The 19,392-nt window shown below is 51.6% G+C and overlaps 1 protein-coding gene across 4 annotated transcripts in view; it reads right to left on the reverse strand.

The window, feature by feature from the left end:
- Positions 1–4,758: 4,758 nt before the first annotated feature.
- STXBP1 (syntaxin binding protein 1) overlaps positions 4,759–19,392 on the reverse strand; it is a gene marked incomplete at both ends in the record, with an annotated part of 71,636 nt that continues 57,002 nt past the window's right edge. For 2 of the 4 annotated variants that reach the window (XM_079706786.1, XM_079706785.1), the window contains 5 exons: positions 4,759–4,921; positions 12,004–12,158; positions 15,433–15,518; positions 17,504–17,605; positions 18,642–18,751. In XM_079706786.1, coding sequence (XP_079562912.1) covers positions 4,839–4,921; positions 12,004–12,158; positions 15,433–15,518; positions 17,504–17,605; positions 18,642–18,751 — 536 coding nt within the window. Of the gene's footprint in view, positions 4,922–10,283; positions 10,394–12,003; positions 12,159–15,432; positions 15,519–17,503; positions 17,606–18,641; positions 18,752–19,392 lie in introns of those variants that run through there. The other 2 variants (XM_079706787.1, XM_079706784.1) reach the window with 1 other exon arrangement.

The following is a 19,392-nucleotide window of genomic DNA, read 5'->3' on the forward strand; positions in this document are numbered from 1 at the left end:
AGCAACCCCTGAGGATTCCTCACTTTTTTTTTTTTTTTGATTCCTCACCTTTTAAAAAAAAATTTACTATTATTATTTTTTAACATTTATTTATTTATTTGGCTGCACTGGCTCTTAGTTGCAGCATGTGAGATCTTCATTGTGGCATGCATGTGGGATCTAGTTCCACGACCAGGGATTGAACCCAGGCCCCCTGCACTGGGGAGCACAGAGACTTACCCACTGGACCACCAGGGAAGTCCCCAGACAACCCTGTTTAAATCTAGGCTCTGCCATGTACCAACAGGGGGACCTTGGCCAAGTTCCTTTGTCTTTGAGCCTTTGTTTCCCCATGCGTTAGTAGAGTTAATAATGACATCTAACTCCTAGAGTTGTTGAGAAACTTCAGCAAGATACGTATAAAACACTCATGTCTGGCACAAAATAAGTGCTCAATATACATTAACTACAACGAGAATTGTTATCTATATGATTTTGATTCCATGAAGCACTTTTAAGCCACTGATTCATTGTGTGATTGGGGCTATAAGGCAACACAATAATAACCATCCTCTCCTCATGGGTAGCCACTATCCTGACTTTGTTATATTTATCATTCTCATGCACGTTTTTATAGTTACATCATAGGTATCCATAAGCATTCTATAGTACTTTTTATGAGGTTTAAAAACCTTACACATTCTGTACATATTCTGTAACTTGTTCACTCAACATTAAGTTTTTGAGGTTTATTCATGTTGATATATGTAGGTCATGCATTTTTAACTGCCTTAAGAGTAGTCATTGGCTTGGGCTTCCCTGGTGGCGCAGTGGTTGAGAATCTGCCTGCCAATGCAGGGGACACGGGTTCGAGCCCTGGTCTGGGAAGATCCCACATGCCACGGAGCAGCTGAGCCCGTGCGCCACAGCTACTGAGCCTGCGCGTCTGGAGCCTGTGCTCCGCAACGAGAGGCCGCGACAGTGAGAGGCCCGCACACCGCGATGAAGAGTGGCCCCCACTCGCCGCAACTGGAGAAAGCCCTCGCACAGAAACGAAGACCCAACACAGCAAAAATAAATAAATAAATTTATAAGGAAAAAAAAAGAGTCGTCATTGGCTGAATACACAACAATTTATCCATCCTCTAGTTGATGGACATTTGATTTTTTTTTTTTCCAGTGTGTGTGTTTACTCTTTTTCCCCAGACTTGGCTGAGAATCATAATCATCACCATCAACACTGGCTGAGTGCTTACCGTACTCACCGTAGGGCCAGCTCAGCACCGTTCTTCCATGGGCGTCACTCACAGGAGGGGACCAAGTCCCTCATCAAGGTCTTGTGGACCGAGGCCCAGGTGGATGTGACCCAGGCCGGCCTGACGCCGAGGTTTGTGCTCCTAGGTGCTCCGCCATTCTGCCTCCCAGGAACGAATGCCTGGTGTCGCCGAGTGGGTGGACAGGCCCCTCAGCAGGGTCTGGCTGAGACCCACAGCCTAGACCTGAAACTCCAGAAAGGCAGAGGGACTGGCTGCAGCTCACAGACTCTCCTGGTTTAGGATCGCCCAGTTACAGATGCAACACTCTATGCCTTGGTTTGTTTCAGAACACCCGACCCATGCAGGAATATTTAACACTACTGGAGACCTTCTGGAGGAATGGCCTGCAGGCTCCATTTGTGCTCTGTTACAGGAAAACCAGGGCTTCTTCCAGGAGCATAGAAAGGGCCATGCTTGTTTGCCACTGGGTGGTGGTGGTGAGGGGCTGGAATGGAAAGAGGTGCCAGAGACCCTGCATCAAATGATGTCAGGAACAGTTAGAGAGACTAACAAGCCACTACCGTGGGCCTGGAGGGGACACACGGCCCTGGGAAGAAGGAGCAGACAGTACTGACTTTGCTTTAATGTAAACTCAGTTTAGAAAAATTTAAAATTTAAGAATTCTGATCTTGGATCTCACTCCAAGGCATTCTGGTTACCAGTGAGGCAACTACTAATTGAAGACAATGAGAGTCTGATACTTTCCTGCTGGAGTGAGCTTTGTGACATGCGGGATCTTAGTTCCCCGACCAGGGATCAAACCCACGCCCCCTGCAGTGGAAGTGTGGAGCCCTAACCACTGGACCGCCAGGGAATTCCATTCAGCTCCTTCATCTGTAAAATGGGGAGAGCACCCACCCAAAAGACAAGGTATACAAGGGGGCCTGACGAGGCTCAGGGACTCAATAAATGTCATCATTACCTCCCTTAAGGCAAGTCTCACCAGACAATAGCCTGGTTGTGGAGATGCACCTTCCACCAACTGGCCCTGACTTGTTGGATTTCTTAACAGTATGAGGGAGATCAGAATTTGAATGACAGGGTGACTGGGGACAGAAGGGTAGAAACGGAAGTTCCTACAAAGAACCCCACACCCCTGCGCCCAGTATTCTAGCAGGTTTCCAGTATGACTCCAACCCTAACTTAAGGGTCCCCTCCCCACTGGGACCAAACGCATCACAGTCTCTCCAGGTCACCAACAGCCTTCATGACCAGCAGGATACGCTTTTCAGATCTGGAAATAAGTTCATCGGAAGGCTAGACGGTGTGGCAGCAGGAGCGGAGGAGGACAGCACTAACACAGATAAAATGACCTCATCACGTGCCCGAAATGCACTGGCACCACATGCTCAAGTAGGGCGCCACCTGCCAAGACAGAACCCTGCTGTCTCTGCGATAGACAGACGTTCTATATACAGAGACACGGGACGATGGAAGAACTGCCTGGTGTCAGGCAGTGCAGTACACACTTCATGGATCGTCTCCAGACGCCAGGTAGCTCTAGAGCCTAATGCAAGTTAACAGTGAATGGATCCAGAAGGCTCCGAGCCACAGCCAGGGGTGGCCGGGCTCCTCCCCAGTGGACCACTGACAAAGCCTTTCTCCTTCCGCTCCCCAAAGTAAAACCAGGCCACGAGTCACCCTGGACACCGTGCATGGGCGCTGATTTATTTATTTATTAGACTCGAGTGCTTTAGTACAGAACAGTACAGAGATGATACATGTTTGTGCTTCAATACTTTCAAACACTGAGATTCTGATCATTTCAAGGTGAACAAGTTTCAAGACAGACTAGCTTTTTTTTTTTAAAATATCCTTTTGATAAATTATTTTTATATAAATAACAGAGAAAGGAAAACCAACACGTCGGACAAACAAGGTCCTGAAGCATGAGCATCGATCGTTTGGTCAAGGGCAGGGGACAAAACAAGCAGTAACAAGAAGAAACAAACCAAGGCAGGTCCCTACAGTCTGTCCTAAGGAAATAAGATCTTGTAAGGGGGGGAAGGGAGACAGACCTGAAAACTAATCTGAGTGCAAAGGGGAGATTTCAAAGCCTTGAGAAGAGAATGCCACGATGCATCTAATGGGGCGGGTGAGGAGTATATTCTGAAAGGGAAGTGAGGGCCGCGGAGAACCAGCACACACCACGTTTGCAATGACGATGCCACAAGACGGTAATATACACACACGGTTTGCAGGGGTTAAGGGGGGGTGCGGGTGGGCGCGGGACATTTTTGTGACTTCCACTGTCATTATAGTTCACAACAGCAGCAGAACAAATAGTGCGCTCCCTTCCGGAGAACGAGCTGCTGAGTCCTGAGGGCGACGAGACATCCTTCCTGCATTTGCTTCTTTAGTTTCTGCATTAGAGCTAAGATTTATACAGCTACGTTTTTATACAGAGAATAAAATGATCGTTTTTCTCTTACAAGCACGACGACATATGACCCCACACTACACAAAATAAAGTATTAGGAAGTATCTTAAACGGAGGATAACCTGAGCGGGATCAGGGTCTGGATAAATCCAGCGGGCTACTCTTCAGGTGGTTTGAAGTGTCGGGGGCGCAGACAGTGCTCTACAGGAAAGGGACCTCTGACCAGGAGCCTGCGGAACTCACTCTGCTCTGGTTCGCTCCTGTCCCGTGAGCTCCACCCAGGCTGACCCTGCTGAGAAAGAGCGGCTCTGTCGGGGGTGATGCCTGGGGAAAGATGGGGTCTGGTCTGAAGGACCAGATCTAACTGCTTCTCCAAGGGACCCAGGTCCCCGGTGGGAGCTTGCTCCTCACTCATCTGGGGACAGTGACAGACCACAGAACAGGATCACAGCGCTGCGGCAGCGGCCAGGGAAGGAGCCACGACAGGCACCCAGCCTGACTTCCTGTGGACGCCCTCCTCCAGCACGGGGGAGGGGGGGAATGAGCCCCCTGGGGAGAGCAGAGGTGGACTCCAGCTCAAACCTCTCGAGATGTCACCTGAGCTTCACTTCCAAGCTTATCTGGATGAGAGCTGGCACTGAGGGGTAGGAACTGGAGTGAAGATAACAGATTAATCCTCAGTTTAAAATACTCCAAGAACGGACATCTCAGTGATTCCCAACAAGAACATGAACAATCCCAAACAGGTTTTTAAAAACACCCAAACATCTACCTTCTCATACGCAAGCAATGTGCACGTGTCACGCTGGGTTATGTACAAGGTCATAAAATCACGACCGATGGGGAGCAGGTGTCCATTCATCATCCTAAGCAGTTCAGAAACCCTCCAGCAGCGCGTCCCTCACACCGAACGTCTCCTCCAGGATACATCTAGAAGGTACTCTTTTTTTTTTAAAAAACACAATGCATTATTTTGTTTCAAACGAGAAGAGGGCATCACCAAACACGAGAACGCAGCTGGCGACAGCGCCGGCCGGGCGTGCAGAGCTGGGGCGGGCGATGGAGGGAGGGGGGGTCAGCAAGGGAACCGAGGCGGTCAGCGGCGGTCAGGGCTGCGAGCACTTTGGGGAGAGGGTTCGTTTTTTGGAGGCGTGGCTTATTTTTTAACTGCTTATTTCTTCATCTGTTTTATTCAGTTTCTTCAGCGTGTCCAGCAGTTTCTGTGGGGTGAGAATGTGCGTGGATCCTAGAGGAAGGCAGAAAAGACCGTGAGCTTGCCGGCTCCGGTTTCGAACACTTTCCCCTTTCCTGCCCTGTTCTATCCCCAGAGCTGTAGCCGTTCCCCCTCCCCCACCCAGATGCAGGGAGGGGTTGGGGACTGGGGTTTGGGGCCTTGTCATAGTAGGCCTGGGAGACATGTGAGGGCTGTGGATAAACAGAACACACCCTCTGGCTTGGGCAGGGTCCTGGGCTGTACCAAGGAAGGAGCCCGCCTCTCCATCAGTGCTCAGCCAGCGCTGCCGTCTGCCAGGGGACAGGGCAGCTGCACTTCTAATTCTCTCCTGAACTCAAGGTGAAGCCAGGGAGAGAAGTTCCAAACCGGCCGGGGAAGAGGCTGGGAATGGGGCAGGGGTTAGCAGGGGGGACTGTGTGTGGTAAGAGTGGTGCAGGTAGGGAGGAAGAAGTGGACGGGTGGAGCACCTGGGGGAAGCCACTGCCTTCCGGGAGCCCGCTGGCTGGGACTGCGTGGTGGGAGGGACCTCAGGTGTGAAGGGGGAAGGGCCGGGGTACCTGAGGCCTTACCTTGCAGAGACCGCGCATTGTAAGAGGTTAGAAATGCTTGCAAAAATTTAAGCTAATGGAATTAGATATACTTCTATTGCAAAAAGAAAAAAGAAAAGAGAAAAAAAAATGAAGTCCTTTTTCATAAGGAGAGAGAGAGAGATCTCGTAAGTGCAGTAAAAAAAGATGCATGGATCGTGTGGTTTGGACATGGACTTAAACAGAACAGGAGTGACTGGCGTGTGAGCATGAGGCCTGCATGCATGCAGCAGTAGGCTTCAAAGAAAGAGATCCCGGTGGGAGAGAAGAACTGAACAAAAGAGACCCGTACTTGAAAATGTGCCTCCCTGGAGATGCGGCCGAGTGGGCCTTCGTGTGAGGAGGGGACCAGAAACCATGGGATGCCAGATTTCCACCCTGAGGGCAGGCAAAAGAGGGCTTTGGCTGGCTTGTTGGGAGTGATTCCAAATGCCAGGGTCCCTATGCCTTTGACCGCTACTTGCTCAGCTGACCTGCGACTGCTGGCACTGCAGCCTGGAGCCTTCCTGGTCAGTCCAGACCAGGAGAACACTGGTGAAGCCCTCTCTGGTGTGAGAGGCTTCTCAACATCCTGTTCTCTGCAGCTCAAGCCCCAGCCCCCCCAGGGCCTGCTGAGTGAGGAACCAGTCCCCAGCTACTTCCCCGAGGTGCAGAGTGTGATGCCCTGAGAGTGCAGCCTGCGCCAGCCCCTGCGCCCAAAGCTGACTCATCCTGCAGACCCGAGGCTCCTTTGGCAAACGTGACACCGGTTTCAGCAGTGTGTCTCCCTCTCCCCCGAAGACACTCATTTCTGTGACCTTATCAATCTTCCTGCTAGTCCTAAAGGTCAAAGGCTGCTCCACAAATGAGGAAACAGGCATAAACATTACCAAATTCTGACCAGAACCAATGGCAGAATGAAAGCCTTCCAAATCTCAACTTGATGCAGCAGTTTGAGTGTCTATACCTGAAAGGCAGCTGCTGGGAATTCCGTACGGGGGATTAGCTTGGGGGCTCCCTAGGTTAAGGCAATGCACATGCCAGAGAAACTGTCCCTAACGTCCTCCCTTGCAGCCAAAAGGCCTCTGAGCAGATGCCTATCCCAAGGTGTCCCCTACCCTTGCTTATGTGCAGATTCAGGACTTGGAGGGAGGCCAGAAAGAGGTGAAGGAATCCACGCTTCAGAACTTCCGGGTATTATCTGATTGCTGCCCATCTGGTGTTCCCAACCTTTGACTGAAAGCAGAAAACTTCCAGAACCAACACTATCAGGCAACAGTTACGGTCCCGGGCCCTAACTATCAATACCTCGTCTCTTTAAAGGATGCAGACCAGCTGGTGTTAATCCGAATCACCTGAGGGCCAATTCTTGCTTCGCAATCAGCTGTATCGCTTTAATACCCTGGTCAAGCTTTTCACCACCACAAACATTGCAAATGTTCTCACTTGAACCCACAGGTGGCTGACATGTAGGCCCTCTAGAACAGCAAGTGGGTTCTACTGCTCTGAGGGTCCCTCTTATTCTACATAACTGCAACACTGAAACGTGAACGGGGGTCTCCAAAGTCATCCAAAGACTGTCAAAGCTGGGGACCAGACACAGTGACCTCTGCCAGGACAAAATCCTTCCTTCCTCACGGACGGCACCCGAGAACCACAGGAGTTCTGACAGATCAGCTGGTCTAGCTGTTCCTGGATTTGGCTGAAACAGTCCTGCTGACTCACACTACTGAGGGCAGTACCGGTGAACGATACGTTTAAATTATAGATTTAAGAGCAGCCCAGGTGAGTGTGATGATCTGCCAGATGTGGAAGACAGTGGTCTTGCCCACCCACACCCAAGACGCCCAGGGTGGTGAGGCATGTTGGTGGCACAGCCAGGCCCAGAAGCCATGCCACTGCTCTCAATTCTGGGGGCCCTGTGGCTTCCTGCCCCAGGAGGGGATGTGTAAGGGAACGCTGAAAAAGCAGCTGGGCATTGGATCGGCTCTGCGCTCAGATTCAAATCTGAGTCTCACTGAAAAATGAAACTTATCTGATCCCGATCTAGAATAAAGCAAAGTACTCAACATAATAAAAAAAAAACATACTCTCCCGTGTTAAGTGCTCTATAATAGGTCTAAGCCAGCCTTTCGGTCCCCTTTCATCAGCTCCTGAGGCCTCCTGGACATTCCCCAATGGTCAGTACTTTTAACATAAACCACCTAGAGCACCGAGGTGAAGATCTAATCAAAAGATTTCATTTCTTAGACAGTTGAGAGGAATGATGGATTGATTAGCGGGGACTGAGCCAAGGCTTGGTGGCGTCTGTGCACTTCAGTTATCCATGCCCACTCCCTTCAGCCCAGCCCTGGGGAGCCAGCCTCGGCTCCAGGACAGAGAGGGGCCGGGAGGAGAGAGTGGGGCCGGGAGGATGGAGCACAGCACTGGCACGCACACAGGGCCTGCCGCGGACGCTCGTTCACTGCTGAGCAGGGGAAACCCATCTCTTAAAAGCTAAGTTCCTGCAAACACCAATGTGGGGGAGGAGACCACCCAGCCTCTCTAACGCCCTGCAGTGTCCTGGGCTTTGGTCACCTGGACAATCGCAACAGAAGTGGGCAAGTCGGAAGGCTCCCCTGCTGTCTGACCTCCCTGTGCCTCACTTTTTCTTAACTGAACTCTCTAAAATCCAACACTGTTCAACAAAGCATTTCAGAAGCCGGGAACAAACAGCCAGAGTCTGTTCGTGCTCTCTCTGCTCTGATGGCAGCTGAGACCTCTCTGCTGATTGAACATAAAACAGAGGAAGCAGTGTGCAAAGAAGAGGCATCTTCCAAAGCAGGGAATCCCAGAATGAATCCTAGCAGGAGCCCCTGAGGTCTGGGTTTGTGATTCTTTCTGACTCTGCAAGTGGTCTGTCATTGCTCATTTGTCCTTTGAGAAGCCTCGAAATACACCTTGCAGCAAATGCCGTCCACCTGCCTGCCATCTGCACGAGAACCAGATGTCTCTGATTACCAACCTACCAAGGTGCTGCTGAGCAATGGCTGTTTTTTTAGTTGCTTTTATTGACCACCCACTGGCCTCGCTTTCTAGGGTGAAGGCAGCCTGGGCAGGATGGCAGGTAGCCCAGGGCCACAGCCAGCCCCCCTGTCCTGGCTCACAACCACTTGCTGCTTCTCATCTCCCTACTGCCCTGGGGCAGCTATCTCCGACCCAGGCGGAGAAAGAGGAGCTAAACAGCACAGCCTCCGGTGCAGACCTTTAGAGCAAGCCCTTCGTGGATGGAGCTTATTCTCTTTAAAAAAAACAAGCACACTTCTGATGTTACCCCAGCCAGGGTTCTGATGTCCATTCCCCCAAGGGCCGCCACAGAGTGTGCTAGAGTGTGTAGGGCTGCTTGGTTTAAGCCACCAACTGAATGACTGCATTACAGACGGTCAGAGCCCGAGCAGCCTCGGGCCCTGCCATCCAGCCTCCCTGTGTTCTGTGACCCAGGGGGAACGACCTTCCCCAGTCACACAGGTGCTTGCGGCCAAGCTGAGGCTGGAGTCCATGCCTGTCCGCTGCTCACTTGACAGGTGACTCGCGCTCTGTAACTCACAGGGCCATGTTTCAGCCCGGGGTGGGGGTGGGGACATTTCTAGGGTGCATCCTCAACAGAGTAGACGAAGTCAGGTACACAAGATGTGGCCTCATCACAGAATGTGTAATGAAACTAAAGAAGGACTAATGGTGCAGTGAGGTCTTCAGGGTCAGTCTGCCATCTGAACAGGTCAGGGGAGATTTCCAGCACAAAAGAAGGGTGGAAAGAGAGAGGAAGGAATGAGGACAAGAATAAAACCTGGGTAATGTGCCAACCTGACAATGGGTTCCCGGGTAACTGAGATAAAGGCACGACCATGGCGGGAGAGAAGACACTCTTTAAAAACAGCACATGGCGTGGAGAACAGATTTCTACCCAAAGGCTCTCAGTCTGACCAGGAGACTCCAATGGGAGAGAGGGGTGTGATTCTCAACTCTCGAAAGGATCCACAGGAGAATTAAAATAAAAGCAATTACTGAAAGAGCAAGTGAGTGTTAAGTGCTGTTTTTCCCAGAGGAACAGGAGACGTGAGCTCTTTCCACCGGTGGCTGGAGTTCACCATGTACGAGGTGGCTTATGACCCCATCACCCCTTAAAAATTGTTCCTCAGGATAAATGTCTTTCCTGGGAAAAAGGTATTGACGTATCTAACTACCACTGACTGGGAGTCTACCCTGACGCCCTCTGCCAAGCTTTCCTCGTGATCGCGTGCTGACTGGCATCTCCACTGGAGTTCTGCCTTGGACAGGACTGTTCCCTGAAGACCTGTTGGTCTCACTCTCAAGTTCCCACACCACATCACAACCCGGAGGCTGCCTGGTGTCCTCTGCCTTGTGCCCTCAAATTCACCCCGGGGCCAGCAGGCTGGGGCACCGTGCCTGTGGCATCCCTCCACGTCCAGCTCCCTCTGGAGGACTGTGCACAGCAGTTGTGATTGTTTCTGGTCTAAAGCCCAGAGGGCTGCAGAGCTGTCTGACTGAGCGACAGGTAACCCAAGGCATGAGCGAGCTGGCAAGCCGGAGCCCAGTGGGGCTCAGGGTAGGGTTGGTGAGGGCAGCATCGGACACATTTTCAATCGGTGATAAGAACTGCAAGCATTTTCTCGTTAAAAGAAAATCAAATAAATAATAAACGGAAAAGGGAAAAATAAAAAGAGTGACGGAATAAATCAAAGAAAACCCTTCAGAGTGGAAGAGTTTCTTTTCTGTAATAAGCTGCTTTTACTTTGTTTCTTTGGCTCTCACTCCATTGTTGGAGCCTGATCCTCAAAAGATACCCTAGAGGACTCCCGGAAGTCGGGGTGTCTCAGGTCCATGAGAAATTTGGTGGGAGTGAGAATATGAGTAGAACCTGTGGGAGAACAGAGGCCGGCTGACTGCTTGAACAAAGGTACGTTACCGGAACATGCCAACTTAGGCCTACGTTTTATGCAGCCAATGAGGTGCGAGAGAGCGAGACGCACGCGCACGCGCGGAGCACACGCCGTGCATGCGCACATGGGCCACGAGGACACCCGGCATGCACAGAGCGGGCGGGGTCACACAGCGGGGCGTCAGCGGTCTGCACCAGGCCTCTCCACCGATCCACAGGGGCGACCCTGTCTCCCCGGGTCTCCACCTCCCAACAGGGAACCTCAGGTCGGGCCAGCATGGAAGAGGGGGTTACAGCGAAGCCTGGCTGTGACGGCTTCGGCCCAGGAAAGCTGCGTTTGAGCAGAGAGTTAGCCAACACGCTCATGCAACACGTACGCAAGCAGGGAACACCGAGAGCTCTGGCACGGGGTCCCACGTAACCAGAAAGGAAAGAACACAGGGAGAAACGGTGACCAGACAGGGGAGGCTTCAGGGAGTGGGGAGGGGAGGGGGAGGTGCGAGCTCCCCAATGAATGGTGGTATCTGGAAGGCGCGTTGTGAAGACAGTGCCAGCTCCATCTTGATACACCCAGGAACGGCCACATGGACGGGTCTGCAGAACCTGCTCACTCTGAGAGCTTGGGGGGCACTGCGCCTTGGTCCCCCCAGAGTGGAGGTATAAAACCGACGCATCTTACTGAGATCAGGGCAAGGGCGGGGCCCAGCCAGGGCCGTAGGTGCTGATCACCTCTTGCCAATCAATGTTAAGAGGTACTCTGGGCAGGTGCGCCTCCATTTTGTTAAGGGCAAGATGGGACAAAAGGAAGGCATCTGGAGAAAGCAAGGTTTTTCTCAGCTCACTCCTCCTCTTCCAGCCGAGAAACTGGAGAAGTTCCTGTAGGCGTGAAAAAGGAGAAAAATCTCCTGCTGCCTTAAGTCAGCTCTTATAAGTTGCTTCCTTTCTTCTGGAAAACCAGCAGGAAATAACCAGAAGGGGTATGACAGACCCTGAAGTAGTAGGAACTGGCTGGGGGAACCCTCAGCAGAGCCCAGAAGTCAGGCCAATATGTTTCAGGCAGTATCTGTTCTCACTCCTCGTCTGTGCATCTCCAACGGACAGGTAAAGGAGCCAGTAATCATTCACCTGCCGTACACTGAGCGTCTTCTGGACGTGAGGCTGGTGGCCAGGAAACTGACACCACCCTACCCCCCACCCTCCAGCCCCGGGCCAGCACCAGGCCTAGTTCAGGCTGTAAGTGGGTGCTCTTAACCCCATTTTCGTGGGTAAGGAAATAACAGCGTGGAGAGGGGAGGCACTTTCGAGGTGACCCACGTGGCAGTGGCAGAGCAGGAATATCAGCCTGGGTCTCTTGGAGCCTGTGACCAGGCTCTTCCCACCACATGGGGCTGCCACTCGTCAAGAGACACAGTGCAGACATGAGGAAGGAACCCTTGGCTTGTCAGCGTCTGCCGTCCACAAACATGTCTAGAGACTTAAGTTTTTCAGGGGCAACAGAGAACCGAAGACAGAATGAAACACCAAAGCATGGAATGGAGTCCAAGTGCAGTGAAGCGGCCCCTTCCCTCTAGAAAACACACCCCACTCACCTATGAGCACTTCCCACTTTCCATTGGCTTGGGTCACCTCGTAAGCACAACGCATCTCATTCAGGCTCACGCCCCCCAGGATGAAGATGATGAGGCGAGGCCCACTGCGGTACTCCCCTGGGGCCTTATTCTTATGCCAGTGCCCATAGCGGGCGCTGGGGCAGGAGAGAGGGGGAGGGAGAGGGAGAGAGAAAGATATTAATCGTATTTATCTGCATCCACAGTGTTTATACTTCATACCTCCATGACACGTTACACACTCGTTCTGTACACCAGTGACCGAAACAGAGTAGACGCTTAGCGCATGTTGGCTGAAGTGAACTGCAGGGCAAATTATCAAGCGCTTTGGCTGCCGGGAGAAGAATCACTATGAGCGCCTGTGCTGTGACCCCGTCATGCAGGCAACAGACGGGTTCAGGTCGGCTTTAAAGCTGGACATTCAGCAGCTTCACCCGCGTGATGTTGGTCCCGGTGTCTCCCCCCAGCTGTACAGTTCTGGGCTTGTCTGGGACACTCTGCCGGAGGGAGCAGGGACCACAGAGTCCAGGGCCTGTCTGTAGCCGGCACACTGATTCACTGGACAGATGTGCACCAGGCGCCTCACTGGGCTGGGGCTGCCCCAGCACCGAGGAGCTGACCTGAGTGACATGTGGCTCTTGGCCAACCAAGAACTCAGGCTTAACTGGGGTGGGTGGGGAGAGGAGGGTGGCAGGAGGGTGGGGGTCTGCATCGCGCCCCAAAGGAGAGGAGCTCAGTGCCGTGGGAACAAACACGGGGGAGGGACTTCTAGTGCCGACTGGGCATCACTGGGGAAGGTTCCTGGAGGAGGTGACACGGAGCTGCCTCCTGAACGACGGGCATCTCAGTGGCAGGACAGTTCCCCAGGTGCCCCGCCCCCACCCCCGGCCCCGGCTTCCCTCAATGGGCCTTCACCTTGTCCTCGGAAACAATGAGAAATTGGTTGCTTCCAGCCTAAGAAAATGGGGAAAACAAAACAAAACGAGGGGCCATCTCTTAAGAAGATCATATATATTTTTCCTTGTGTGGAGAATTATGCTGAGGATTTTAAAGTGTTAAAACAGCCTTGCATTCCTCAAACAAACCCTTCAGCAAGATGCACTGCTCCTTGTATTGTATATGCCACTGGGTTTAGTTTGCTAATAGTTTATCTATAACATTTGCCTCTCTGTGCTTGAGGCAAGTTTTATTTAATGCCATTTTCAGATTTGCTTTTAGGATCATGTACTCATAAAATAAGTGGGAAAGTTTCTTCTCTCTTTCTGTTATCTGCAAATGTGTTAATGTTGAGTGGTTTCTTCATAAAATACCAGAAGAATTCACCATTGCATCCATTGGGTTGCAAATTTCTTTTGTGGAAGTTTTAAAAATAACTAAAAAGTTAATAGGGGTTACTGAGTTTCTCTTTTTTAATTGTCAATTTTTGTAATTTGTAAAATGCATTTGTCCGTGTCATCTAAATTTTCAATTAAATTCGGATACATTTGAAACAGAACGAGGAGAGCAAGGCTTCTCTGAACAGTGGAATCTTTACCCTTCTTCCTGACTTAGGACAGCATTAAAGCCACTTTCCACGTCACGAAGGTCAGCCCAGAGGACCTCACAGTCACTTTTTTTTGCCTGTGCAATCATTTGTTTGTCTGCCGTTGTCAGCCAGCCTGGCTGTGGTACTGTGTGGGATTTTGTATTTCAGTCCAACGCTGGCAATAAACATTTGGCATCCACTGGCATCATGCAGGCCTGACAGTGACGACAGAAGGGGGCGCGGTGGAGAGAGAAGACGGGCGGGCAAAGTACTAGTAGAGGCACATGGATTGAAAAGTGTTACCCTGGGAGCCTGGGCCACACACACGAGGGAGGCAGAGAAGAGATTCTGGAGGCAAAACATGTGCCTAGTGTTGAGAGTCCCAGGGACTGGCCGTGGAGATGTGGCCTGCAGAGCATAGCAGGAAAAGCTTCTGGATGAACATGGCAAGGTGGTGAACAAGAGCAAGAGCTTTCGAAAACATATGCACAAGGCCTCATGGGCGGCCAAGAAAACACAGAGGGCTGGAGAACCCAGAGATGGAAGCATGGATTGCTGTCTGCTCACATCTCCAAGCTGAGAAATGTCTGAGCATCACCAGGTACGTGGCAGAAACCCAAGAGACCCAAGGCGTCCACATTTCCATCATCTATGTTTCCATCAAGGATGAATCTGAGAAGTGTGGCTCTATGCAGATGATGTATTCATCCCTTTCTTAATTACTAAAATTAACGAATGAATGAAAAGTGAAGACAGAATCCACCAAGTGCCTACTACATGCCAGGCTCTGTTCTAGGCACTGAGGATAAACCAGACACGAATCCCTGCCCTCGTGAGGCTGACATTCTAGTCGGGGGAGACGGGCAGTAAACAAGGTAAATACTAACAGCACACTAAGCGGTGGTGTAATCTATGGAGAAAAAGCAGGGAAGGGAGACAGGAAGTTGGGGTGCTGTCATTTTTTCACTATTTTCTGTAACACTTTATTGAGAAATAATTCATGTATCATACAATTCACTCATTTAAACTGTATAATTCAATGGTGCTCAGTATAGTCACAGAATTGTGAGCCATCACCACAATCAATTTTAGACCATTTTCATCAACCCCAAAAAGAAATTCTATACCTATTAGCAGTCGCTCCCCATTCCCCAACCCTTACCCCCATCCCCAGCTCCGAGCAACCACCAATCTACTTTCTGTCTTGAGACTAGCCTGTTCTAGACATTTCATATAAATGGAATCACAGTGTTTGTGGGCTTTAGTGATTGGCTTCTTTCACTTAGTATAATATTTTCAAGGTTTGTCCATGTTACAGCATGGATCAGTATTTCATTCCTATCTTTGGCTGAACAATATTCCATTGTATGAATGTACCATGTGTTTTTTATCCATTCATCAGCTGATAGACATTTAGGTCATCTCCACTTTTGAGCTATTAGGAATAATGCTGCTAGGAAGACTGGTGTACTGTAATTTTAAACAGGGTGGTTAGGGAAGATGGGAGAAGGTAACAATTTATTAAAGACCTGGATGAGAGAAGAGGTGAGCCATGCAGAGATATCTGGGGACAGATCATTTCAGGCAGAGGGAAAAGCAAGTGCAAAGGTCCTGAGGCAGAAGTAAGCCTGGTGTGTTCGGGGAAGAGCAAGGAGGCTGGTGTGGCTGAAGTGGGGGAGGAGTAGGGAGTGCGGGAGGAATGGGAAGCTAGGGAAGGGCCTCATGGGCCGCTGCAAGGACTTGGCCTGCACCCTGGCTGTGACGAGAAGCAGTGGGAGGGTTCTCGAGGGTCGTGCAGCGTCACGGCAGGACTGCCGTGTGGCTGCCGTCCAACCAGACACGGTGCCGCTTGCTCCCTGCTCGCTTGCTCAGGGACTCACACTCACCTGACCGCAGTGGTGCTGAAGGAGGCAGAGGAGCGGGTGGAGATGTACGGGTAGTGCTTGGTGTCAAGTCTGTCTTCAATGGTGTCCTGGAAAGAAGAGACACAGCTATCGACCGGCCATCTCTTTGCAAAGGGCTGACGCAATCAAGGTAAGACAATTCGAAGAACAAGTCACTCAGCCAAAACCATGGCCAGCTTTGCAACAACCAGAGCTCCCCTGTCCGCTGCCCGCTGCCGGGTGCCTCATGCTGAGCTCGGAGCAGGCGGACCAGATGCTCCGTAACCAGCGGATACAATGAGATAAGTTTGTAGGTCTGCTCTTGAAGAGAAGTTTTTTAAAAAAACCTGCATTGGGCTTCCCTGGTGGCACAGTGGTTAAGAATCCGCCTGCCAATGCAGGGGACACGGGTTCGAGCCCTGGTCCGGGAAGATCCCACAGGCCACGGAGCAGCTAAGCCCATGCGCCACACTGCTGAGCCTGTGCTCTAGGGCCCCGAGCCACAACTACTGAGCCCACCTGCCACAACTACTGAAGCCCGCACACCTAGAGCCCGTGCTCCGCAACAAGAGAAGCCACTGCAATGAGAAGCCCGCGCACCGCAATGAAGAGTAGCCCCTGCTCGCCACAACTAGAGAAAGCCCACACGCAGCAACGAAGACCCAATGCAGCCAAAAACAATAAATAAATAAAATAAACTTTAAAAAAAATCTGCATTAATTTTTCTTGCTTCTCTTCCACCCTTTTATGTTCCATGTGAGGTTATAAATGTCGCATCCTGTCCAATAAACTCCTGACCCTTGACATCCGTCTTGAAGACACTAGGCATGGGCAGTCTCTCAGGCAAGCTGAGGCCTTACAGCCTCAGTTTCCCAAGGGCCTAATTATCTGGTGGGTGGATCCAGCTACCCACCCCCTGCTGCCGAGAAGTCTACACTCCTAACAGCTACCGTGTGAAGCCCACACATGTCTGTTTGGGGGACTGGGGTTGTTGGGGGAAGGAAAAGGGAGCAGAGAACAAAGGAGGGAATGAGAGCAGTTGATCCACTCTGCCAAGCAAAGAAACGTAATTGGTTTCAAGATGTCTCATGTTCACCCATCTTTTTGGTTTGTGGGTTTTAAAAATAGGAAGCTGACTCACTACATATACTTAAAATATATTTATTTTAACGTACTGTTCAGTGGGAGCACATGGACTGCTATGAATTAACAAAGGGATCCTGGCTAAGACCTTTCATTCTCTGGACCCCAGTCCTGTCCATCTGTCAAGGGCAGGAACTGGAAAGACCATCTCCAGTTCCCACCCCAAAGCTCCCAGGGTGCGTCAGGATTCTACACAGGGTTTCCTCGACCTCGAGCTACAAGAACGGGAGGAAGGGACACCGCTGGGCTACCTGACTTTCACAGATACGAAACACCTACTATGCGCAAGGCTCAGTGCCAGAGGACACGTCAGGTGAGGGCACAGGACCAAGGTCTAAAACGATGACCCAACACAGAGAGCAGCACACACATGTAAAGAGCATCCCTGACACATGCTGTGGGAGTCCAGGGAGGCCTCTGTGGTGCTGGGTGGTCAGACAGGTGGGCCAGTGTATGGGACTTTGCAGGAAGGCAGGATTCAGGAGGTGGAAAGGAGAGTGAGAACTCCAGGCAAGAGATAGGGCTGCACAGAAACACGATCGGCAGGGTCTCTCGCTGACGTGAGGGCTGAGGGAGGGGAGCAGCGGGAGAGGAGGAGGATGGGCTGGGATCTCTTTCCAGAGGCCCTCCCGCCCTGCTGCGTCCTTAGCGAGGCGCTCCTTACTCACAGGACCTTCAGGTGCTGTGACGGGTTTGGTTCCTTCGGCTGCAGTACCATTGAGGGGTCTCTACTGTGGGGCTCAATCGTGTGGATCTGAGGATCCACATCTGACAGTCTCCTGGGGCTGCTCTGCACAAACCCTCCAAGGCCTGGGTGCTAATCCCTGGGTGTCACTCCCACCCGAGGGCAGGTGAGGCTGAAGCCCCCAGGCCTCAGGTGCAGAGCCCTGGGCCCGGCTGCCCCTGTGCCCTCGTCTCGGCCCGCGCTGACCTCCATGATGTCTTTGATGATCGGGGTCCATCGTGAGAGCTGGTAGGTCTGCTCGCTGATGCGCTCCTTCCGCTCTGGTTTGCTCCTGCGACGCAGCGTGGACTGAAAGCGAACACATGAACCGAGGCTCTGAGTCAGCACCTGGGCCTGCGAGGCCTCGCTGGCCCCTGGGCTCCCTTCCGGGAGTCAGCCCTGGCAAAGACTAAGAAGTAGGGAGCTTTTCCTGCAAAAGCCCGGACGATGCCCCGTGGGCTCCAGCCCAAGAACCTGGAGCAAACTTGGTTCTTCAAAGCCAGGAAAAATGGCAAACGTGGGTCAAACAGATAAGTGCCATTTCTTACAAATGCAGGGAGGTAAAAAAATTAGTTTGTTGTCAATTATAGGAGAAAATACTGCTTTGGTGTGACTTTGATTTTGCTTCAACAGCACGGGATGCACTGAATGAATCATCTCTGTTCTCATTTGCTCCCTTTGTGAACAAGGGCCTGAAAACGCCAGATGGCCCCCAGTCACAGGTCTCTGGTGGCTCCGGAACAAAGCTTTTGACTCTAAGATTCCAGAAGGAGCACACCTACAATCCTGCTTTACCAGCACTGAGGCGTGAGCTGACTCCCTGCAGGAAGTAGGGTTCCTATAAGCAAGGTTCCTGGCGGGGGGCTCTGAAGAGTCCTGGAGCCCCCCGCCCGGCCTCTTCCAGAGCTCATGGCTGGTCGGCCCCCCAACACCTGACCCCACTGGGTCCTGAGTCATTGTCAGAGAAGCAGACCCAAAGGTGGCAAGGCGGCACGACACTAAGCGTTGTGTTCGCAACCTCACAGTAGATGCTGAGTCTAAGTGTCCTACGGCAGAGCCAGGCTGACTCAAGACATGTGGGACGGGGCTGGTATGACTCCTATTTGGGGCGGGTTCACAGACACAGCTCAGCTTTGTGACTGTGTGTGCCTCCTTGACGTGCCCACCTGGGCTCCTGGTGCTACACCTTGATTTTATTTATACCCCTACACCTGCATCCCTCTGATTTTATATTTTCTCTTTCTCCATGTTGAGTGTGTGTACTGTAAGCTGCCTTAAGTCAGCCAGGGGAGAAGAGATGAGAGCTGCTGTCTCCCCTCTGCCTCCCCCCGACGCCAGTGCTCACATCCGTGACGATGGGCACCCCGAGGTGGGCCATGTTGGTGATGATCTCACTGTCCTCCGGGGGGATCTGGGCGTGCTGGATCAGCTTGTTCAGGTTTTCCTCGGTGATGCCTGCGAGAATGAAACCCCAATCACCACACCGGCCCCTGGACATCACACGCTGAGCAGCAGAGCCAAGTGCCTGGGGGGACGGTGCCCCTTCTCCTCAGGATTAGTGGGAACTAATCCGCTCATGGCATCAACTTTACTGTGAGACAAGACAAGATCAGGACTCCAATTCCACTGTAGCCTGCGGGCTATGACCATCAGCAGCTGCCCCTCATGGTCTGTATTTCCATCCGTCTTCTGTTTCTCAGCTGTCACCACCACCCCTGGCCCACATCACAGTCAGCTTGGACAGGAGAGCCTCTGTGTCCATCTTTGGCACAATGGACACCTACGGACACTTATGGGCAACATATGTGGGTAAAAACCAGTTATTTAAAGGCACAGCTTACAAATGTGGGGCAAGTTAAAAGTATCTAGCAGAAACGCTCTAATAAACTGGCCATAAAGCCAACAGACTCTCCCAGCTGTCCCCACCCTGTCCTCTTCGAATTATCCTGTCCCTTTGACTCACTCCAGAATCACTGGGGGATACTCAGCCTCTAGTTGCAACTGATCTGCCTACATGACATTTCCCCAGATGTAAAGAGCCCCTCAGATCTTATTAAACACCCCTTTCTTTCCTTTTTCCTTGTCTTTTACACTGT

This window comes from Hyperoodon ampullatus (genome assembly GCF_949752795.1).
Source record: "Hyperoodon ampullatus genome assembly, chromosome: 6".
NCBI classification, from domain to species: domain Eukaryota; kingdom Metazoa; phylum Chordata; class Mammalia; order Artiodactyla; family Ziphiidae; genus Hyperoodon; species Hyperoodon ampullatus.